This window comes from Thamnophis sirtalis, unplaced genomic scaffold, assembly GCF_051295495.1.
Source record: "Thamnophis sirtalis isolate CommonGarterSnake01/CBP01778 unplaced genomic scaffold, rThaSir2_p1.2 scaffold_5, whole genome shotgun sequence".
NCBI lineage: Eukaryota > Metazoa > Chordata > Lepidosauria > Squamata > Natricidae > Thamnophis > Thamnophis sirtalis.
The window spans coordinates 12267787-12291258 of NW_028261385.1; the positions used below are offsets into that span (position 1 = coordinate 12267787).

The 23472-nt window shown below is 43.1% G+C and overlaps 1 protein-coding gene across 1 annotated transcript in view; it reads right to left on the bottom strand.

Annotated features, from left to right (window-relative positions):
- The window catches only part of MYO5B (myosin VB), a 331539-nt gene that overhangs the window by 60454 nt on the left and 247613 nt on the right, over window positions 1-23472 (bottom strand). Inside the window, exons 23-26 of the mRNA XM_087715323.1 lie at window positions 13825-14061; window positions 8739-8823; window positions 5767-5912; window positions 2734-2853 (exon numbers count right to left, since the gene is read on the bottom strand). Coding sequence (XP_087571449.1) covers window positions 2734-2853; window positions 5767-5912; window positions 8739-8823; window positions 13825-14061 — 588 coding nt within the window. The remainder of the gene's footprint in view (window positions 1-2733; window positions 2854-5766; window positions 5913-8738; window positions 8824-13824; window positions 14062-23472) is intronic.

The window sequence follows — 23472 nt, forward strand, 5'->3', positions numbered from 1 at the left end:
TGATTAGGACAGCATTTCCAATATGGGGAAGTCTTCCCATACCTGTTTGTATCCTCTATAACAGGGCTGTCAAATTCCTGGTCGGCGGCCCAGATGCGTCACATGCTGGCCATGCCCATGCCCGGTTTAGTGAAGGGGGAAAAAGTCCCAATACAATAGCAATAGCAGTTAGACTTATATACCATTTCATAGGGCTTTCAGCCCCCTCTAAGCGGTTTACAGAGTCAGCATATTGCCCCCAACAACAATCCGGATCCTCATTTTACCCATTTTACATCACATAACACCGCCATGACGACGCAAGTTTACCACCCCTGCTCTATAACTCCTGTGAGTTATGGTGGTGCAGTGGTTAGAATGCAGTACTGCAGACTACTTCTGCTGACTGCCAGCTGCAATTTAGCAGTTTGAATCTCAACAGGCTCAAGGTTGACTCAGCCTTCCATCCTTCCAGGGTCAGTAAAATGAGGACCCAGATTGATGGGGGCAATAGGCTGACTCTATAAAACTGCTTAGAGAGGGTTGTAAAGCACCATAAAGCGGCATATACAGTTAAGTCTAAGTGCTATTGCTACTACTGTGGTCTCCTATGTGTAGGAGGGAATTTAAATGAGGCTTATACACATCACAGTTGTGAAAGAGATGCAAGACCTTAATAAGAGTGTTACGTGTGTGTTGTGGTGCAGCAGGAGCCGTCGGAGTTGCTGATGGACTCCGATAGTGAGGGACCCTATGAGTCGGCTCTGGAAGATGTGGAGGACCCTGGGCAGGGTTCAGACTCTGAGCAGGGACCAGAGAGTCTGGTTGGCCACCAGGAGGCGCCTGAGGCATTATAAGCTTTTATACTGCTAGGTTGGCAGAAGCTGGGACAAGTAACGAGAGCTCACTCGGTTACGCGGCGCTAGGGATTCATACCGCTGAACTGCCGACCTTTCTGATCGACAAGTTCAGTGTCTAAGCCACTGAGCAATACTCAACTTTTATGAAGTGTGGAGTTCAACTCCCAGAATTCCCCAGCCAGCCATGCAAGCTGGGGAACTCTGGGAGTTGAGGTCCACACATCTTATATCAGTGTTTCTCAACCTTGGCAACTTGAAGATGTCCGGACTTCAACTCCCAGAATTCCCCAGCCAGCATTCGCTGGCTGGGGAATTCTGGGGGTTCAAGTCCGGACATCTTCAAGTTGCCAAGGTTGAGAAACACTGTCTTATACCATAGTTGCGAAGGTTGGAAAACAAAAATCTCGTGCAAGGGGCCAAACTGGATTGGCTGAGGAATTCTGGGAGTTAAAGCCCACTAGTGTTAAAGTTTGGAGCCTCCTGGTTTAGTGGGTCCCAGGAAGAACGTCTTTTCTGCTGTGGCATCCACCTTTTGGCACATCATTTCCAAACTTGCCCCAGTCCAGCTGGGCTTTCATAAAGCATTAAAAGTAGCTTTGCTATCAATCCTGGGGCCTCGATAGTGTGGCTGAACCTGCTTTTTGTTTGTATTGATTTTGAAGTGATTATTCTTCGGTGTCATTTTTGCACCACATTATGTTATTTATGTTTTTAATTATTGGTTACGCTTCCATTGCATTTTAAAACAAGGTTGTATGTGAGACGAGTGGCCATATTAAATTAATTAAGTGGGTCGGAAATGGATTCTCTAAGCAACTGCAAGGCAGAATTTCAGTGTTTCAAGGCCAGGTTTGACAAGAGAACCAAAACATGGAGGAACTCTTTAAGTAATTTTAACTCACACAAGCTTCCTGCGTGCAACTTCAACTGTAGGAGCTTTTTAAAAGCTCTAAGATATATTGGAATTTGACACCTGAATGCCTTGTGTGCAAACATTGCAAGAAAGGAACCTATAACTCTTTGGAAAGCGAAGCTATGTAAATATATCCCGAGCAAATGCTGGCCTTTCTTTTAAAAGCATTATGGCTTATTGTGCTCTATGTACAGCCTTAAATCTCTAGGAAAAGCATTCGTTTAAAGAAGCAATCCTGCATAATTGTCTAATTAAAAACCAAACCAAACCAGGAGGAAGGTTTCTCTCAATGCAAAGCTGAGGTTGCAATGCTTGCTGCGCCAGGATTTTATCTTCTGTTCAATTGTATAGCTTGATAACGGCCCTTTTAAATTGTCATAGTTGGTTCAAATTAGATTTCTTCACCTTTCCATCTTAACCGTTGGGTGAGAAATGGGAGGGCTTGTAGTTCAGCAGATAGAGGTCACCAGAGATAACATGGATGGCAAACACATTTATTTTACCTCTGCAGAAGGAATTTTGTTTTATTTCTAACCAGCTGATAACCTGGCGTAGCCTGGGTATGTATTTATCCCAATTCTGCATTAGAGGGAGCCCCCTTGTGGAGTACTGTGAAGCCGTTACCATGGCAATACCCCTGTGCTGCACAGTAGAAGCCATTTTAAGGCACAACAGGCTGTATCTTAACAGAACTTGAATCCAAAATGCACACTATCACTGTCAAAAGTACTGTGACTTGGCACTATCGATATAATTAAGTCCTTTTCATTTCAGCAGCCCAGGCGTTCCAGAGTTACACTGGAACACACACACATGGACACACACACTGAGGGGTGTTAAGGGTGTCTTACCCCCACAGTATTTGTTTCCAGAGAGTAAGTCATCTGTATACCACGTTTGGTTGAAATTGCTCGAGGCGTTCCAGAGTTATGCTGGAACATAAACACACTCATAGCCATTTTTATATTTCCAATTTCATACCTCTATCTGTTGTATTGCATCTTCCGTATCTCCTATCTCAGATGTAGAAATGGATGGGTAGTTGGAATCCGATTCCAAGCTGCTTTGGTTTGAAGGGTTTCTTCTGTGTCCTGGGCTTTGCTATCCAAAGGGGAAAAGAAAAGTGTTAGATGGACTCAGACGTCAGACAGGCCAATTAGTACTGTAACACAGATTGGTTTTAAAAATGAGACACAGACATTTTATGAATGAATAAATCTGTGTGCTGGGAATTCAGGTAGTCCTCGACATACAACAGTTCATTTAGTGACCGTTCAAAGTTACAACAGCACTGAAAAAAGTGACATGACTATTTTTCAGTTATGACCTTTATAGCATCCCCAATGATCAAAATTCAGATACTTAGCTACTGACTCATATTTATGACGGCTGAAGTGTCCTGTGGTCATATGATCCCTTTTGGCAACCTTTTTCATAAGCAAAGTCAATGAGGAATCCAGATTCACTTAACAACTGGGTTACTAACTTATCAACTGCAGTGATTAACAACTGTGACAGGAAAGGTCACAAAATGGGGCAAAACTCACTTGAGAAATATCTCACTTAACAGCATAAAAAAGTTGGGTTCAATTGTGGTCATAAGTCGAGGATACTGCAACTTGACAATTATGCACCTGTCCTGTCATAAACTCACATCCTTCAGATGATGACATCTGTTTTGGGGTACTATTTTGATTGTGGAAAAGGACAGTATATATTTCCAAGTTAAAATGATTCTCTACAGTTACCGTATTTTTCAGAGTATAAGACGCACCTTTCTCCCTCAAAAAAGAGGCTGAAAATCTGGGTGCGCCTTATACACTGAATACAGCATTTTTGGCCTCCTGAAACCCCGCCCCCTTCAACAAAACAGCAGTGCATAGCTTTTAGGAGGCTTTCAGAGTGCTCCTGGGGGCTGGGGAGGGCAGAAATGAGTGAAAAATGGCCTGGTTTTTGCTCAATTTTGCCCCCCCCCCTCACAGCTTCCAGGAGCACTCTATAAGCTTCCTAAAGGCTATTCATGACTTTAAAAAAAAAACCGGGCCGTTTTTGGAAGGTTTGCAGAGTGCAAAAACTTTTTTAAAAAATTTGCCTCTGCAAAACTTTGGTGCATCTTATACTCTGGTGCGTCTTATACTCCGAAAAATATGGTATATCTTGAGTATATGTACGGTGGATATATTCATGCACCAACCATCCATAACCAGGTAACCCTTAGGCCTCGGATGATCTTTGTCTACTCAAGGCCCGCTGTTATCTGGATGTCAACTGGGTCCCTTCCCAATTGTGGGATCCTTGCCTTCTGCTCAGGGGCTCCAGTCTTAGCTGCACCATTAAAATTCCCTGAAAACAGAGAACCCAGAGAAATCCTGGACCAGCAGAAAAGATGCAATTTGGAGGTTGGGTATTATCAGCTGTCAGCTGGTACATCAGGTGCAAGAAAAACAATTGTCCAGTTGATCTCTCTTGAGATTGCGACCGTTTCTACTTAGACATAATGGCAGGAGTTCTTTTTTATTTTATTTTAGGAGACAACATTGTTAACATTGCAGTAGGCTGATGAGAGGTCACTTGGCTAATGCACAAAACCCACATCAGAGGACACGTTGACACTTGTATTCCACATGGGCCTCCTATCATCATCCAAGCATCACGGTAGATGAAACTGTGACCAAGGAAGTCCCCAGTGATAGAGTGTCAGGCATTAAGATGCTTAATTTACTATATCTAGGAGATGGTTCAAATGTATTTATAGCAGCAGAGGATAAAGGCATGAAGCCTCTTGTCTACACACTGCTCATATTCCTCACGTAGGCTGTGGCTGTAATTAAAATCCAAATTAGAGCTCAGCTGAAATGACCTTTTAAAATTCTTCACCGAATTTGGAAGCAGAGACTTTGGGCAGATCATTTCTATGAATCTACCCAGAAAAAGCTCTCTTAAGAATCGTTTAAAGGAATGAAGCCACCTTACCACCACCAAACAGAAGGGGGGAAAAGTCAAATCAAACTGGCAAAGGATTTTCTTGACGCTTTTGAATGGAGACAGTAGCACATGGATGAGAAGAAGGAGCTGCTGGTCTGGCTATTGAATCCGAACATCTGGATCACCAGACGTTTGCTAAAGCACTTGGTGGTCTCCAAAGGGAAAGTGGAAGACCAAATACTGTAAGTCAGGGTAAAGGCCATGAGTGCCATGGTGATGTCTCACCATGAGAAGATGGTCAAGAGTGGCCTTGCAGTTCAGCTGTGCTGTCACAAGGGCATATCAACTGCCTTGGCTGATGGCCAGGACTCTTGTGGGCAGATGAAATCAACATTTTGATTAGCTGAACCAATCAAACCAAGATGAAGGCAGCATTTTGAGTTGCCAGTCCACAGCTGTTAAGGTTAGATCATATGGGTATGTCTAGTTTGATGAAAAGAAGGACTAGGGGAGACATGATAGCAGTCTTCCAATGTCTCAGGGGTTGCCACAAAGAAGAGGGAGTCAAACTATTCTCCAGGACACCTGAGAGTAGAACAAGAAGCAATGGGTGGAAACTAATCAAGGAGAGAAGCAACTTAGAATTGAGGAGAAATTTCCTGACAGTTAGAACAATTAATCAGTGGAACAGCTTCCCTCCAGAAGTTGTGAATGCTCCAACACTGGAAGTCTTTAAGATGTTGGATAGCCATTTGTCTGAAACTGTATAGGGTTTCCTGCCTAGGCAGGGGGTTGGACTAGAAGACCTCCAAGGTCCCTTCCAACTCTGCTATTGTATATTGTATATAAAGCAGGAGTGTCCAGCGGCCAGCGGAGCTGGCAGCAGAATCGGACAGTGAGGAGGGTGGGGAGGAACATGGGCCAGTCCTGGAGTCTAGGGAAGGCTCGGACGAGGGGTCTGCGTCGGAGGCAGAGATGGGGCCAGGGCTGTCTTACAGTTTTCAGTTGACAGTGAGCTTACCCAAGATAACAGAATACTATCTATAGGCATCTCATTATGACATTAAGGTAAAAGTACTTTCCCATTACCTTGATGAGAGTCATCTCATCACTCAGATTCTCGAATCGCTGCTCCAGCCTGGAATATTCCTGCACAAGGTTCTGGTAACGGGCTCTCTCGTCATCAAGCTCCTTCTTCATCAGGTTTTCTTCAACTGCATTTTTGGCAAATTCATCTTATAAAAAAATAAGGAAGAATTTTGAAGGGCACTGAAATCAGTGAATTACCCTCTCGGATATGGAGAGTAACCTGTGGATTTAGCTTTTAACCAGACAGCATGTATACTGGTAATGCTCACTGCAATCCAGTGAGTTCCTCAAACCGTACAAAATTGATTACGTATATGCTTCCATCATACGTGTACCACAGTATTTAGTGTTCCTTCTATATAATTTTATTACTGTTATCCATATGCTGCATGCCATACGCTAAATAAAATAACTCCAGAATGGAAATAAACTAGTTAGTGCTCTTAAAATGAACCTTCTGTCAGCTTATATTCTTAGGCATAGGGTCTACTTTGCTAACATTATAAATAACTTAGAACGGGGGTCCCCAACCCCAGGCTGTGGCCTGTTTGAAACCGGGCCAAGGGAGAGATGGGCAAGAGCTCCTCCACTTGCGTGAATGGCGGGCATGCGCTCGTGCACATGGAACTCCACTTTTCAGAGTGGAGAGTGCTTTCACTCTCCGCGCAAAGCTCCACGCGCATGAGTGGAGGGTGCTTGCACTCCCATGTGAAACTCTATTCGCACAAATGGAGCTTCATGCGCAAGCAGGAGCACCTTATTTATTTACTTATTTACTTATTTACTTATTTACTTATTTACTTATTTACTTATTTACTTATTTACTTATTTACTTATTTACTTATTTACTTATTTACTTATTTACTTATTTACTTATTTACTTATTTACTTATTTACTTATTTACTTATTTACTTATTTACTTATTTACTTATTATTTACTTATTTACTTATTTACTTATTTACTTATTTACTTATTTACTTATTTACTTATTTACTTATTTACTTATTTACTTATTTGTCTTGTATGCTGCCCACTCCCGGAGGACTCCGGGCGGCTCACAAAAGACAAGGGAGAGAGGGGAACGAGACAAAGACAACATATTAAAAACAAAACCAACATTCACAATTTTCGTGGAGGTAGATGCTTCTCAGCTCCCCCCAGCCTGCTGGAACAGCCAGGACTTGGTGGCTTTGCGGAAGGCCGGGAGGGTAGTAAGGGTCCGGATCTCAACAGGGAGGGCCGGAGCTGCAACAGAGAAGGCCCTCGAAGTCGCCAGCTGACATTGGCTGGCAGATGGAATCCGGAGGAGACCCAACCTGTGCGATCTAATTGGTCTGAGAGAGGTAATCGGCAGGAGGCGGTCTCTCAGGTACCCAGGTCCGATGCCATGTAGGGCTTTATAGGTAGCAACCAGCACCTTGAAGCGGATTCAGAGACTAATAGATAGCCAGTGCACCTTCCACTTGTGCTAGTGGCACTTTACATGTGAGGGAGCAAGCACCTTCTGCTCAAGTGTGAAGCTCCATTCATGCTAATGGAGGGCATGCGTGCTTGCTGCTGACACAAATGAAGGTGTGCATATGTGCGTATGCGCCTACTACTCACACACACACACACATGCCCTGCTGGGCCAGGCTGCCAAGCTGGAAAGGTTGGGGACTCCTGATATTAGAACATTTATAGCCCACCCAGAGTCACTTTATTGGTAAAATGGGTGGCCTATAAATTTAATAAATGACTATGCTCCAGAGCCTCTTCACCAACAGAACAGTAACCTATAATCAGAACTATTAAAAAATAGTCCAACAAAGACTTTTAAAAGGCCAGTTAATTAGGTACACTTTTTAATGTGGTCATTTTTCAATTACCCTGTTTTAAAAAAAAGGAAGAGGCCATCTTTGTTCAGTATTATTGATTTTCGCATTGTATAAATTACCTCTAAAGTAGAAAGGAACACTTCCACATCCTTGTCCTACAATGGACAAATTAACTCCAAAGTTCAACTAATATTGATTTGGTCAGTTGAGTCAATTGATGTCTAAATGAAGCCTCTTTTCTTCTAGCCAATTTTCAGACTACAATGCTTCAATAAAGCAACATCAAATGCTTACATTTCAGACCCCTTTTCGTTTTTCACTTTTCTCTCTTTTCACTTTGTTAACGTTTAACTTGGTTTTGTGTTAAACTGATACTGTACTGGGTTGTCCCCATATTTCCTGAATAGGCTGAAGGCATTCTGGTTTGAACATTGCTGTTTTAAAAAACGCCTGCCGACTTTCCAAGGTAGTTTCAAGACAAAGGATTCTGTTGCAGGGGTTCGGAGGGGTACGGGAGAACCTCTAGCTAAGATTCTGTGCAGTTTGGAGAACACCCAAATTCCACTCCTGGCTGGCCCTGCCCACCCCACCCCACCGCTTCCAGGAGTCCCCATGAGGCCTGTTTTGGATGCAATTAAGTGCCGGGTGCACACGGAGGCTTGGGGTGGGGGGCAAAAACAGGCCGACCAGAAGTTTGAGAAGGCTGGAAACAGGCCTGTTTCTGGCCTCCAGAGGGTCTCCGGAGCCCAGGGAGGGCAAACACGCCCCCCTGCCATGGTGCAGGAGGCCAACTAGACCACGCCCACCATGGCCACGCCCACCCAGCAACCAGGCATAGAACCCCTTGCTAAAATTTTTGAAGCCCACTCCTGATCTGTTTGGCATAGGATGTTTCATTCCATAACATTTCCTCCCCAGGACTCCAGTGATTAAATCAGTTTATAGTTCACCTTCATCTACCTTCAACGGAAAAATTTCAAGCAATACGTTTCAGACAGAGAAAAAGGCAACCTGTTTGAAATTCACTACAATGATAATTATTTACAGTGGAGCCAAGGAGAAAGGACTCATAAACACATATTGGGGGGAAAAACACAAACCCTTTTGTTTATTTATCAGTATGAATAAAGCCATTCTGCCTACTTCTGCCTACCTTCTGACTGGCCCAATATCTTGTTGTTCAGTGCCTCTTTTTCTTCCTTCAGAAGGACATTTTCTTCTTCTAAGTCGGATATCCTCTGAGGAGAATACAAAGAAACCAAGTTAACGTCCACAATGTTGGCCAATTGGAGGCCACGGTACGCTGCAGACAGATTCTGTGTTTCCCCTTGGCTGGCTTTTGTAGCAAAACCGGTTATTTCCTCCTTCCTTTATTAAAACAACGATAGTTGCTGCTCTGTGTGTATGCCAGTCTGTTGTTTTCAGTGGTACGTTAAAGTGGAACGCAACACAAAATCAGCAAATGTTGATAGTGCAGGTACTACCATCAACAAGTATAATTACTCTCAAGAAGAATTACAAGAGTTCATTTAAAGACTGCTGAAAGTTACATTGGCACTGAAAAAAGTGACTTATTTTTTCACACTGATGACTGGCCACTGAAGTATCCTCACGGTCATGCGATCAAATTTCGGAAGCTTGGCAACTGACACATATTTATGATGGTTGCAGTGTGTTATGGACCGCCAGTGGAGCTGGCAGCAGATTTGGACAGTGAGGAGGTTGGGGAGGAACATGGGCCAATCCTGGAGTCTGGGGAAGGCTCTGATGAGGGCTCTGTGTCGGAGGCAGAGAGGGGGCCAGGGCCATCCGACAGTTATCAGCTGCCTTTGGAGTCAGACATTAGTGAGGCAGACGAACAGCTGGAGTCTGTTCCCAGTGTTCGCAGAGTTGCCAGACGAAGGGAACAGCTAAGGAACAGGGGTCGACTTGGGAGTAAGGCCACAGGTGGACGATGAATGGCCTCACCCATAGGGAATAAAAGAGAAGTGAAAGGGGAGTGGAGTTTGCAGGAGACAATTAGTTCGCTTAATCGGTTCGTGACTCTCCGAGACTCCTTGACACGTTTTGCAGCTATCGGCCTGGCAGCTCTCCAAGCCAGATAAGGTCTGTGACTGTAAATCCTCCTTGAAAGACGTTGCTGGATGTGAATGAGAGGAATTCCCAGTAAATTAATAAAAGGATTTTTTTCGTCAGGACAAGGAGTTTGCTTCATGCTCTTGGAAAGCCTCGGTCAGAACACAGTGTCCCGGGATCAAGTGATCACCTGTGTGACCTTCTGACAAGCCAATGGACAAGCCAGATTCACTTAACAGTCGTTTTACTAACTTAGCAACTGTAGTGATTCACTTAACAACTGTGGCAAGAAAGGTCATAAAATGGGGCAAAATTCACTTAACAAATGTTTTGCTTAGCAACAGAAATGTTGGGCTCACTTGTGGTCATGAGTCACAAGTTAAAGCTTATTAGAAGACCCAAGGCTAAAGCATATAAAGAACAGTTTCTGGAACTGAGTATATATAGTCTGATGAAAAGAAGGACCAGGGGAGAGATGATAGCAGTGTTCCAATATCTCAGGGGTTGCCACAAAGAAGAGGGAGTCAAACTATTCTCCAAAGCACCTGAGGGCAGAACAAGAAGCAATGGGTGGAAACTAATCAAGGAGAGAAGCAACTTAGAACTAAGGAGAAATTTCCTGACAGTTAGAACCATTAACCAGTGGAACAGAAGTTGCCTCCAGAAGTTGTGGGTGCTCCAACACTGGAAGAGTTCAAGTAGAGATTGAACAACCATTTGTCTGAAGTGATGAAGGGTTTCCTACCTAAGCAGGGGGTTGGACTAGAAGACCTCCAAGGTCCCTTCTAACTCTGTGGTTCTATTTGTATTATATGTATCTAAACCTATGTTTGAGATAGTGAGATGTTGTAATTAAATTCCAAGAGATCATGTAATTAAATTCCAAGAGAGCCGAGGTGGCGCAGTGGTTAGGGTGCAGTACTGCAGGCCACTTCAGCTGACTGTTATCTGCAGTTCAGCGGTTCTAATCTCACCGGCTGAAGCCTTCCATCCTTCCGAGGTGGGTGAAATGAGGACCCAGACTGTGGGGGGCGATATGCTGACTCTGTAAACCGCTTAGAGAGGGCTGAAAGCCCTATGAAGTGGTATATAAGTCTAACTGCTATTGCTATTGTCCTAGAATTAGGACAGGAGATAGATTAGCTAGTTGGATAGTTTATTGTCCTAGAGTTACATGTGATAGATTAGCTGATCTTTGGTAAAACCTATCCACAGCTATTAATGAATAGCTTTCCTTGTATACAATATAATGCATTTTTACTTTGTTCATACGACAAAACTGTAACCACATATTTAAAGTTTTCCTTGGCATATGAGTCAATGAGGGGGAAGATTTACTCATGGCAGAAAGATTTAAAATTGTTACATTGATAAACTATTAATACACCCCATCAGCTACAAGAATGAATTCATTATAGTTTACCAGATGAGCTATTCATCTCTCATTTTCACTCAAAATGGGCAGTCAGGCAGGGGAAAAAAATGAAAGTTAGTAAAAGAAATATAATTAATTTTTAAAAGGACGTGAAAAGCATAATGAAGCATACATCAAACAAAAAACCATCATAAACATTGTGGTTGTTTAAAAATAGCAACTCATGTCACATGCAGGGACATTTAATGAAGACTTCTGTGCAGCTCAAAAGCCTGCATACCTTCAAATCTTCTTTCTTCAAATATCCTCCCTATTTTTTTTTCCTCAGGAATAATTGCTGCTTAGGATTACAAACTTTCTGAGAATCAGCCCTATTTTCTCTACGAAGCGGACCATCCTCAATGCAAAACAAGTCTCGTACAGCATGAAACATTTATCCACTGAGCCAAGGTGGCGCAGTGGTTAAATGCAGCACTGCAGGCTACTGCTAGATCAGCAGTTCAGCGGTTCAAATCTCACCGGCTCAGGGTTGACTCAGCCTTCCATCCTTCCGAGGTGGGTAAAATGAGGACCCAGATTGTTGGGGGCAATATGCTGACTCTCTGTAAACCGCTTAGAGAGGGCTGAAAGCCCTATGAAGCGGTATATAAGTCTACTGCTATTGCTATATTATCATCTTTGAGGGTTATCTTTCCATCACATTTATTTCAAGTCTCTCCACCAACCAGAAAATATAATGGCACTGGTTTATCCCAAAGGTGCTTTTTCAAGAGGCAACTGGACTTTCTGGTTTTTCCTTGAAGATGTTTCGCTTCTCATCCAAAACAGTTCTTCGGCTCTGAAATTCTCAGAAATTCAAATCTGAAACAGAGCTGAAGAAGCTTCTTGGATGAGAAGCAAAATGTCTTCAAGGAAAAATCAAAAAGTCCAGTTGCCTTTTGGGGAAAAAAAACACCTTTGGGACAACCATGACCTGGATGACTGAGAATCTCCATAGACACAGATTTTAGGATATTGTTAATGCTGGTCTGGGGGTAAATACAGAATCTTGAAAATTTTAAGACTGAATTCCCAAACTCAGAGTGAGTCTTACCAAGGCATTATAAAGTGGCATTAGCACTTCACGAGATCTTTATTCTAACCCTCTGTTTATACAGCCTAGAACTCTCTGAGCTTGGTTGTTTTCTTGCAGACGTTTCATTACCAAATTAGGTAACCTCATTAGGACTAGTGCTGATGATGTTACGTAGTTAGGGTAATGAAACGTCTGCAAGAAAACAACCAAGCTCAGAGAGTTTGAGTTTATTGGTCTTGTATGCCGCCCACTCCCGAAGGACTCCGGGCGGCTTACAATAAAGAGCCGAGGTGGTGCAGTGGTTAGGGTGCAGTACTGCAGGCCACTTCAGCTAACGGTTATCTGCAGTTCAGCGGTTCTAATCTCACCGGCTCAAGGTTGACTCAGCCTTCCATCCTTCCGAGGTGGGTGAAATGAGGACCCAGACTGTGGGGGCGATATGCTGACTCTGTAAACCGCTTAGAGAGGGCTGAAAGCCCTATGAAGCGGTATATAAGTCTAACTGCTATTGCTATTGCTATAAACAAGGGAAGGGGATAAATAAACAAAAACAACACTTTAAAATACGCAACATTCACAGTTTCCGTGGGGCTGGATGTTTCACAAGCCCCCCAGCCTGCCAGGACTTGGTGGCTTTGCGGAAGGCCGGGAGGGTAGTAAGGGTCCGGATCTCCACGGGGAGGTCATTCCAGAGGGCTGGAGTTGCAACAGAGAAGGCTCTCCCCCAGGGGGTCGCCAGCCGACATTGGCTGGCAGATGGAATCCGGAGGAGACCTAACCTGTGAGATCTAATCGGTCTATGGGAGGTAATCGGCAGGAGGCAGTCTCTCAGGAGAGCACCAAGGACCTCTAAGTGGTCCGCTACAATTTGACTGCCCTAAATTGCTTTGGACAATTCATTTTAGTGCAAGCGATATTATTCCGTTACATGGGGATGCACAGGACCACAGGCTGACACTCCAAATTTTATTGTGCATAACAAAAACTGCAGCCCACTGAAGAATAAGTTTAATTTGGGGAAACGGCTACTCAGATTATCTGAGGATTTTGAGCAATTATCAAAAGAAGGCTTTTGTGCCTCCGTATCATAAAGTTTTGCTGTTGTTGTAAAAGTAGCAATTTATGGCATCTGTACAGTTGTCTAGTTTTTAATGTAGGTTCATACATTTTCCCTCACTTTTCTCAGCATGGGAACTCTGCCGAGGCACTTTATCAGTAATTACACATGACGTTAAAAGCAAGAAAATGGAAGGGAGGAAGCAGTGGGAAGAAACTTTCAGAATGAAAGAGGTTCAAGCTGCTTTGTAATGAATTACTCAATGTGCTAAAAAAACAGAAGGGAAAGGCGAAAGAAAACTCCACGGGAAACAACAAAAGGAGAGCAGCTTTTTTAATGCCAGTGCACAGCTAGATGGCACCACCTTGATGATATTGGCTGATCTCAAAAACAACATGAGATCCGGTGCTTGAAATAACATCAAAGTTGTTAGGCGCCAGGATGGGAGACCACCAAGAAATTCCATTCTTAAGCTATTCAAAGTTAAACGCAATAGTTTAAACCCCCATTTATGACTTAGCTTGTATGGCATCCAAGTGAATGTTGATTTCCCCGCTTCCCCCAATAAATCATGGTTAAATAAACCATGGCTTGTCCCTATTATGCCCACAGTCATTGTGATACAGAAGGCTTGCAACTCCTCGCAGAGGATTTACCTTTTGGAGCACCTGCTTCTCTTTGGCATACGTGTCTTCGACAATCTTCCGCTCCCCGTGAGCCTTCTCCAGGGCCAACCGGAGAGAATCGATTTCTTCCTGCAAGCTCACGAGCTGGTTCCTGTCTCCCTTCTTCTGCTGATGGCGTTCCAATTCCTTCTTCAGCTTTTCAATCTCTATGCAATGAGCAGAGGCTGCCGTGGAGAGCTGCTCACTGAGAGACTTGTGTTCTTTGTTCTGCAGAGGAAAGGGTAGCAGGAAAAGAGTGAACTCACCGCTCGCCACTTCAGAGAATCAAATTAAATTGTAAAATTAAATGGTAAAGGCTGCCGTTTTAAAAATAACTAGACCATCCGCACCCTGTTGATATGTTTCAGAGGTATTTCCGTACCTAAACAGGGAAACAGAATGAACATGAGTGATCAAAAAAAGCAGGGGGAGCAGGAATGACTTCTGACTTCCTGCTGGCTTCCCCAGTGAGTTTTCTTGTGGGAATCTGGCAGGGAGCATCAGAAATCTCCTTTCCTCCCCTTTCCAGCACCAGGTATGTATGCTGGATTGGGGAAGCTGCTGCAGGATTGGAGAAGGAACAAGGGATTGCGTGAATGGCTTGGAAACTGTCATGGAATGTTGAAAATAAAAACCACACGATCGCAGCAGTAGCCTAGCAGCTAGTAGCACTGAATCACCCACAACTTCCCCATCGTTTATTCCCTTGGAATTATGGGTCCTGGATTTTGAACATATTCTATGAGGTACCTTGATTCAAAAACTGTTGCCCTATGGTGCACTATTTCTCCCAGTTAGGGTCATGACAACGAGAGTTTTAGTAGTATATAGATAGACTGCTTGTGTCAGTTTCCAAAGTTAACCATTACCCTCCAATTTTCACAATACAGTGAAATTGTAATGCAGTTATAATTTCCAGAAATATTCATATTGCCCTGTTCCAATTACATTAATTAAGAATTTTATGGTAAAACATACATTAAATTTACCTTATAGAGCTAGCATGTTGCACATTTTAATGGATGAAGTATATTAGAAAATATACGAACTCTAGTTCTTGAATGATTATGTCATGATAGAAGTATTTATCACAAAGTTACTAAAAAAAACCCGCACACTGAAATTGCAATTTAAAGACTTTTCTCTGTTGCATTAACCAATCAATTATGGTTTGGAAAGTTCTTAAGGTAAGAAAGCTTTTTGTTTACAAATTGTTAGTTTGTTTCCAAACTTAAAATACACAAAAAACCCCAAAACACCTAACGAACATCGGATTTGATTTGATTTGATTTATTCAGTTTGTATGCCGTCCTATAACCCGAGAGACTCAGGGCAGCTAACAATCAAAAAGGGAGGGGGGTACAGAATAAAAATAAAAAGACAAACACATTTAAAAAACCACAACAGTCATAACCTCGGATGGGGCTGGAAAATTCAACAGCCCCAAGCCTGCCGGCACAGCCAGGTCTTAAGTGCTTTGCGGAAAGCCGGAAGGGTGGTGAGGGTCCGGATATCAACGGGGAGATCGGATACTAATACCATAAAAAAGCTTAATTTTAACTCCACACTGAAGGAGAACAGGACGAAGCATAAATAGGAAGAGATGTTTTTACACTAGTTTGCATACCAAAAGCTTTGCAGATGCTTGTGTACCCCAGGTTGTGTGACTGCCAGCAGTGAGAACGCAATGGCAATCTGGAGATGGCAACAGAAGCACACATTCTAAATCCTGACTGGTCCTCCACCATGGCCTCAAACTGCTGATGACTGTAGCAAGAGTAGGTTCCGGCAGGCACTACTGCCATTTTGCTCATGGGCGTGCTTTGTGCGCGTGCTTGATATGTGCTGCATGCACATGCGCAGTACAATAAAAATTGCTCTGCACATGTGCAGAACCAAAAAACAAGATGGCGGGATCTACAGCGCTGCCCAGAGAACTGGTTCGGGGGTGTGGCATGCCTGGGTTGCCAAACCACTACCGGTTCAGTCGAACCGATCCAAACCTGTAGGAACCACGGGACTGTAGTTGATATTGTTACTTTATCTTTCTTCTACCGTGTTTCCCCGAAAATACAACCTGTCCTGAAACTAATGTCTTGCCACATTTTTTGTGTGGGCAAAAATATAAGCCCACCCCTGAAAATAAGCTCCCTGGACACACACACCCCTCTGGCCAGGCAGAGCACTGCTCACCAACCTAGCGGTATCCCGAAGGCGCCAAGCCACAGGACCCGGAGGGAAAGGCACTCATGTTGCTTGGCGCCTTCGGGATACCGCTAGGTTGGGGAGTGGTGTTCTGCCTGGCCGGAGGGGGGAGTTGCCGGTGGCTGCTCCCTTGTGAGCGGGCTTCCCAAGAGCCGAGCACAGCCTCAGGGGCGAAGCAGCAATGAGGTGACCATGCTCATGAGCAGTCGCCCAGCAAACCTCCTCTCCAGCCAGGCAGAGCGCCATTCATTGACCTATAGCATAACTTCTTCTCCGGCTTCCAAATTCCAAAACTCAGCTTCCGAGTCTTCCAGCAGCGGCCACTCTAGGAGTACGCTCTATGGTTGTGGGCCGGCTGCCAGATAGAGAGTCTTCTGGACAGAGAGAGTTCCAGCAGCCAGCCCACAACCATAGAGCGCACTCCTAGAGCGGCCGCTGCTGGAAGACTCGGCAGCCGAGTTTTGGAGTTTGGAAGCCGGAGAAGTTATGCTCGGAGTGTGGCGGGGATGGAACAGGCACTCGCGTAACCCCCTTCTCCAGCCAGGCAGAGCTCCATGCGCTGACCTAGGGGGTATCCCGAATGTGCCAAGCCGCAGGAGCTGGAGGGCGGGGAGAGCGCCATGTGGCTTAGTGCCTTAGGGATGCCCCCTAGGTCAGTGAATGGCGCTCTGCTCGGCTGGGGAGGGGGTTTGCTGGGCGGCTACTCATGAGCGTGGTCACCTCATGGTTGCTTCGTCCCTGAGGCTATGCCCGGGGATGCCCCCTAGGTCAGTGAATGGCGCTCTGCTCGGCTGGGGAGGGGGTTTGCTGGGCGGCTGCTCATGAGTGTGGTCACCTCATGGTTGCCTTGTCTCTGAGGCTATGCCCGGCTCTTCAGGAGCCAGTTCGCAAGGGAGAAGCTGCCCAACAACCCCAAAACAATAAGCCCCCCTTCTATAATAAGCCCAAGGCCATATTTCATGGGGCAAAAGAAAATAAGACCCTGTCTTATTTTCGGGGAAACAGGGTAAGACTTAATTCATTAAACTGAGGTGAGCAACTATTTTTTCCCAGGGGCCGCGTAAGAAATTGGGACCATTGTGGAGGGCCGAACCAATAGGCCTATGAAGATGCATAGGCCCACACGCATACATATATGAAAGGTGGTGGTGGGGGAAGCAGTTGCCTTCAAAATAAAAGCGATGCCATTGTATTGCATGCTTGGTGTACACTTAATTAATATTTGATTTCTAATTTCCAATTGTCCTCACGTGGGCCAGACAGGGAGGGACAGTCTAAGGTCGGATATGGCCCAGAGGCTGTAAAATGCTCTGGTCTGCATTAAACAGTCTATGTTGAATTAGAATATCATTCCTGCTTCTGAAAGGCATATAAAAGTTTAGAAAGATTAATAGACATGCATTTGTAAATTAAAGTCCAAGTCAAAACGTTGCCCTAAATGAAACCATCAGGTATACAGACAGAGTTTAAAACAATCTTCGTAAGAGGCTCTTTTCAAAGCAATGAAATGAAGGAAACAGAAACCTGGGAGAAAAATGTTCACTGGCAATGCCTGTGATACAAATCTCTCTACCTCCACAAACCCATTTTTATCTTCTCAAATCTTTTTATATTGTGGAGTTCTCAGTTTGATTATTCACTTAAGAGATGTTTCATTACCCAACTAGATAACATCATCAGCCAGCAAAACTCAAAGAGCACCAAGAATTCCAGAGTTCAACTATGAACTATGTGCATTCTCTTCGATTAAAAGCTATACTGGTATCATTTCATTTTATAGGTTATTAATTTATAAGTTGGTTAACAGGCCACAGTATTTATTTCATAGGTGATATAAAAATAATATACCCTGCTTCCCCCCAAATAAGCCATGGGATAATAAACCCAATCGGGCTTTTGAGCGCATGCGCTAAAATAAGCCCTCCCCTGAAAATAAGCCACCCCCCAAATATTGCAACACAGCAGCAGCCATGAAGTGACCACGCTCGTCGCCTCCTGCACCTCAAAAATAATAAGACCACCCTGAAAATATGGCCAAGCGCTTATTTTGGGGGACAAAAGAAAATAAGACCCTGTCTTATTTTCAGGGAAACACGGTACATGCATCCTCTTCTATTAAAAGCTACATTGGTATCATTTCATTTTATAACTTACTAATTTAAAGTTGGTTAACATAATTTATTTGATAAGTGATATAAAAATAATCTAATTATTCCCAAATATATTAGATGTGTAGCTATGTCTATACATCTACACAGGTGTGAAAGTAAACTATTCCATGCCATCACATTTATGACTTGTATGTTAATATATATACATTTCACTGATTTTATATAACATTAGATATAACCTGGCATTGCCCGGATATTTATTTATATGGGGAAAATGTCCGGACCAAACGTAATTTCTAATTTTGGATTTTCCCCCTTACCAAAGGAAGTCCCCTTGTTGAATACTGTGAAGCCATTATCGTGGCAATTCCACTGTGCTGTAAAGTAGAAGCCATTTTACGGCAGTACAGTAGAAGCCATTTTAAGGCACAATAGATTTCTTAACAGAACATACACACCGAGGGATGTTAGGGGTATCTTACCCCCACAGTATTTGTTTCCAGACAGTAAATCATCTGTGTACCAAGTTTGGTTGAAATTGAAATCTATATATAGATTTTGGGAGCCAACCAAAAAAAAAATCATACCAGTTTATGTCAAGAACCTGGAAGATAACTACCAAAAAAAAGCAGACTAATTTTATAGCTATGAGAATGTTTCTTAATTCTTTACAGAAATAAATCAGTGCATCTCTGCATGTAATTTGAAACTACTATAAAAATTAAACAAATGGTAAAGAGGCCTTTTAAATTTCTCAAAAAGGAAAACTCCAGGAATCCTGTGACGCTTGAAGTGAAAATCTAGAAATTTTGATTCTGTACATGAAAAACCTTACAGACTCACATCGTAAGAATTCAAAATCTTTGAAGTCCTGTTCTTTGTAAAAATGCCCTCACAAGCAACTTTCTGCAGCTCATTTCCACCCTTAAAACAAACCCTTTATTAAAATGGTCCTTTGAAGTACTGAAAATATCAATGGAATAAGCAACAGAAAGTTTCTCCCAGATGACTGTATTTTGGAATGAAACCATAGCAAACAAGCATCAGATGCTCAGGTCCCAAACGTGACATTGATGTGAGGTATCAGGCAAGAAGGTAAATTTAGAAGTTCAAACAAAGAAGGATTTCTCACAAATGTATTATTTAGTCTAAGACAGGGTGTCAAACCCTGGCATTTTTAACACTGGTGGACTTCAACTCCTAGGATTCCCAGCAAGCAACAAAGATGATTAGGTAACTGGAATCTAAAACATAGGAAGAACGGTTACTGGAATTGGGTATGTCTGGTTTAATGAAAAGAAAGACTAAGGGTGACTTGATAACAGGCTTCCAATATCAAAGGGGCAGCCACAAAGAAGAGGGAGTCAAGTTATTCTCTAAAGCAGTGATCCCCAACCTCCGGTCCGCGGACCGGTGCCGGGCCGTGGAGTACCTGGCACCGGGCCGCGCAGCGGCCGGGGGCCATGATCGCTGCAGCGGCCGGGGGCCATGATCGCTGCAGCGGCCGGGGGCCATAGTTTCTTTCTGTATGCAAATTAGGGCTAACTGGCACAAGGGGTGTTACTGGACCGCTGGTGGCACTCTGACATCACCAGCGGCCCACCACCCCCCTGTGTCCAGCGCCGCCCTTCTCATTCCTTTTCAGCGCTTCAGCGCTGGCCGATTCCTGAAAAAAACCTAAGAGCGCCTGCGCAGCTACGTAGGGCTAGCGTAGACAGCGCTAGTAGCGTAGCCTTGCGTAGGCGCAGTTTGTGCTACGCTATCTACGCTAGCCATACTGAACAATCAATGTGTCGTCGCGAACAACGCCCCCCCACCCCTGCGCGTGCTCAGTGGGCCACGGTAAAATTATCAAAGGCTGACTGGTCCGCGGCGATAAAAAGGTTGGGGACCACTGCTCTAAAGCACCTGAAAGTATTTACATTTCTGTACACATACACATTACTGGAAGCCAAATCTTGCAATACAAATGAATGTAGGTATCAACAGTTTGAGACAGTAGAGCAAAAACACTAGGTTATATTCCTGCTTCGGTGGCTGGAACCATATAATAAACCTATCTTTTAGAAGTCAATTTGAAGAAAAGAAGCCAAAAGTTACTCTTATTGAAACTATCCATAGTGGAAACACCCCTTGGCATTTTTGAACATTTTTCTTAGTTTACCAAAGCACCTGAAAGCAAGACAAGATGCAATGGATGGAAACTCATCAAGGTAGGAACCAACCTAGAACTAAGGAGAAACTTTCTGACAGTTAGAATAATTAATCGATGGAATGACTTGCCTCCAGATGTTGTGGGTGTTCCATCATGGAAGAAGAGATTGGCCGACCATCTGTTTGAAATGGGTAGGGTTTCCTGCTTGAGCAGGGGTTGGTCTAGGCTAGAAGACCTCCAAGGTCTCTTTCAACGCTGTTATTTTGTTATTCTGTTGAATACACCTGGTCTATGTAGAAGATTAAAGTGTTATCTACAAGGCATAGTGTGACTGGCACTCGGAAACTCTCAATTACACATCCAAGAAGATTCCGAATTATTTTGCCAATTCCGGTCTCAAACTTCTATTTGGGTTGACCTGCATAAAAGTCTTGAAAATGAACTTGTGTTGTAGGTCCTTTTTCTGAAATGCACTGAGCTACATTGGCCATCATTCAACAGCCATGTGGGTATCAGGTAATGGAAGCTGTCCAATAATTCTTGAATGTTTCAAGCTCAAAGAAACTATTTTAGGTCATGATTATATAATAAGATTATAATGCCCTTATTTTCCAATATTTTCAGTGTATTGTTTCATCCTCAGCCTGCTACTGCTGAATAGTTTTACAAGACAAAGAACTGCACAGTTATGCCAATTCCATGTGCTTCAACCACATCACATTTATTGTGTTTCTGTGCCAAATATTCAATAATGCCTTTTTTGCTTGTTCAGATTGAACACATTGTTTTTCACTTAAAATTCAGCTGAATAGTTTTAGATAACATGGCTTGTTCAAGACCAGCCTTTACAAGAATACCGTAATTGTATTATAGTCAATTAGATTATTATTTTTCTACTATAGGATATGTCCTTCCTCCTTCTTTTTATATATTTACAATAGCTACAATAGATACCATCTTAGGCTCGAAGTACTTCCAATAATTACATATTCTTCTTAAAAGTTGGTATGACTATGTAGAACAGGGAATGGAGCCTAGTTTAATCATCTTCTGCATAACACAAATGGAACATTTCCCTCGTATTTTTACTTAATCCTCTATAATTTTCTCCAATCTGTTTTGTATAAGATTATATCATAAAACAGATAAAGAATGGTTGCTGGAATTGGGTCAGTCTACTCTAGTTCAATGAAAAGAAAGACTAGGGGTGAAATGATAGCAGGGTTCCGATATCTCAGGGGCTGCCATAAAAAAGAGCAGGGACAACTTATTCTCCAAAGAATAAGGACAAGAAGGACAAGAAGCAATGGGTGGAAATTAATCAAGGAGAGAAGCAATCTAGAACTAAGAAGAAATTTCCTGATAGTTAGGACAATTAGACAGTGGAACAACTCGCCTCCAGAAGTTGTGAATGCTCCAACACTGGAAGAGATTGGATAGCCATTTGTCTGAAATGGTATAAGGTTTCCTGCCTAGGCAGGGGGTTGGACTAGAAGACCTCCAAGGTCTCTTCCAACTATTCTATTCTGTTCTGTTCTGTTCTGTTCTATTCCATTCCATTCCATTCCATTCATTAATTTAAAGAAATGAGAAAGATGACTGTGGGAGAAATTATGATTTAAGTTCCATCATCTGCACTCTTAGTTTCAAACAGCGCCACCTAATTCATATGTCTAACATTTGGCAGAAATAACAGAATGCCTTAGTTCACTGATTTACAGTCAAGGAACAAATGATAAGAAAAAAAATAGTAATAATAATGAAAAAAATGATGCTTAATAAAAGCAACAGTATAACAAAAGAAGATTAGAAAAAACTAATTGGGCTGGCTGGGTAATTCTGGGAGTTAGTCACACCTCTTAAATTTGCCAAGGTTAAGAAACACTGGTTTAAAATAAAATCTAAATCCAAATCTTCCAATAGCAATAATCACTGGGCAGACTCTGACAACATCCTCTGGATATTGAAGTACACTCTTCCTAAAATTGATGAAATAGAGAAAGGTCCAGTGGTTGACATCAAGCTGGCCACGCCCACCCCGGCTCTTGAGATCAAACACAACCCGGAAGCAGCCCTCAATGAAATCGAGTTTGACACCCCTGTTCTAATGCTTCTGTTTGTAGTCCCTGATAAGGAAAATGAGATTGTTGTCACATTCATTGTTAGCTTAGTACAATTTTTCCAGCATTTAATGGGCATAAGTGCTGGAGGATCGGAAAGAGGGGTGGCCGACGCTTTCATTTACTTTTTCGATAAAACAGAAGACAGAGGCGATTTCTCTTTATGATTTTTCCATTGTCTTATTTAATGTAGCCCAAGCTAGGATCAAGCCAGGTTACATGGCTTGGCTTTTGGCTTTATGTTGCTGGAAACATTGAAAACATCTAGCTGTCAATTTGTTTGGCCCGTTTTGACCTTCAGGTTTATTTCTAGTCATTTCAAGAGGGTTTTTTTTTTTTTGCTGAATTTTCTTTTTCCACAATGTTGTTAACGCACAAGCTACATGAGAAAAGTCTGAAATTATTCTGCGATCGCTTTCCTCAGTTGAAAGATCTGTGGCAGTACAGCTCACCCATATATTTTAAATAACTAAATCAGGGTCTCCAAACTTCACAACTTTTAAGACATGTGGATCAGAGGTGGCATTCAGAAGGTTCTGACCAGTTCTGGAGAACTGGTAGCGGAAATTTTGAGTAGTTTGGAGAACTGGTAAATACTACCTCTGGCTGGCCCCGCCCCCATCTATTCTCTGCCTCAGTCCGAGCTGATCGGGAAGGAATGGGGATTTTGCAGTAATCTTCCCCTGCCATGGCCATTTGAATCCCACTACTGATGTGGACTTCCACACCCAGAATTCCTCAGTCAGCCATGCTGGCTGGGGAGTTCTGGGAGTTGAAGTCTACCAGTCTTAAAGTTGCCAAATTTGAAGCCCCCACTTCCCCCTCCGGTACTCCAGACTAGATATTAGAGAACTGCAATGTTGTAAATAGGAATATAGAAAGGTGCATTGACCCTTGTGGGACCCTTGCAACTCTTTAAAGTAGCTGGGAATATGAAGCAGCTGCCGATATATAGTTGCTTTAAAGAGAATCGGAGGCCTTTGTGCTCCTGTGCCCTTCAGCTGGAATTCTGGGAGTTGAAGTTCACACCTCTTAAAACTTATAAGGT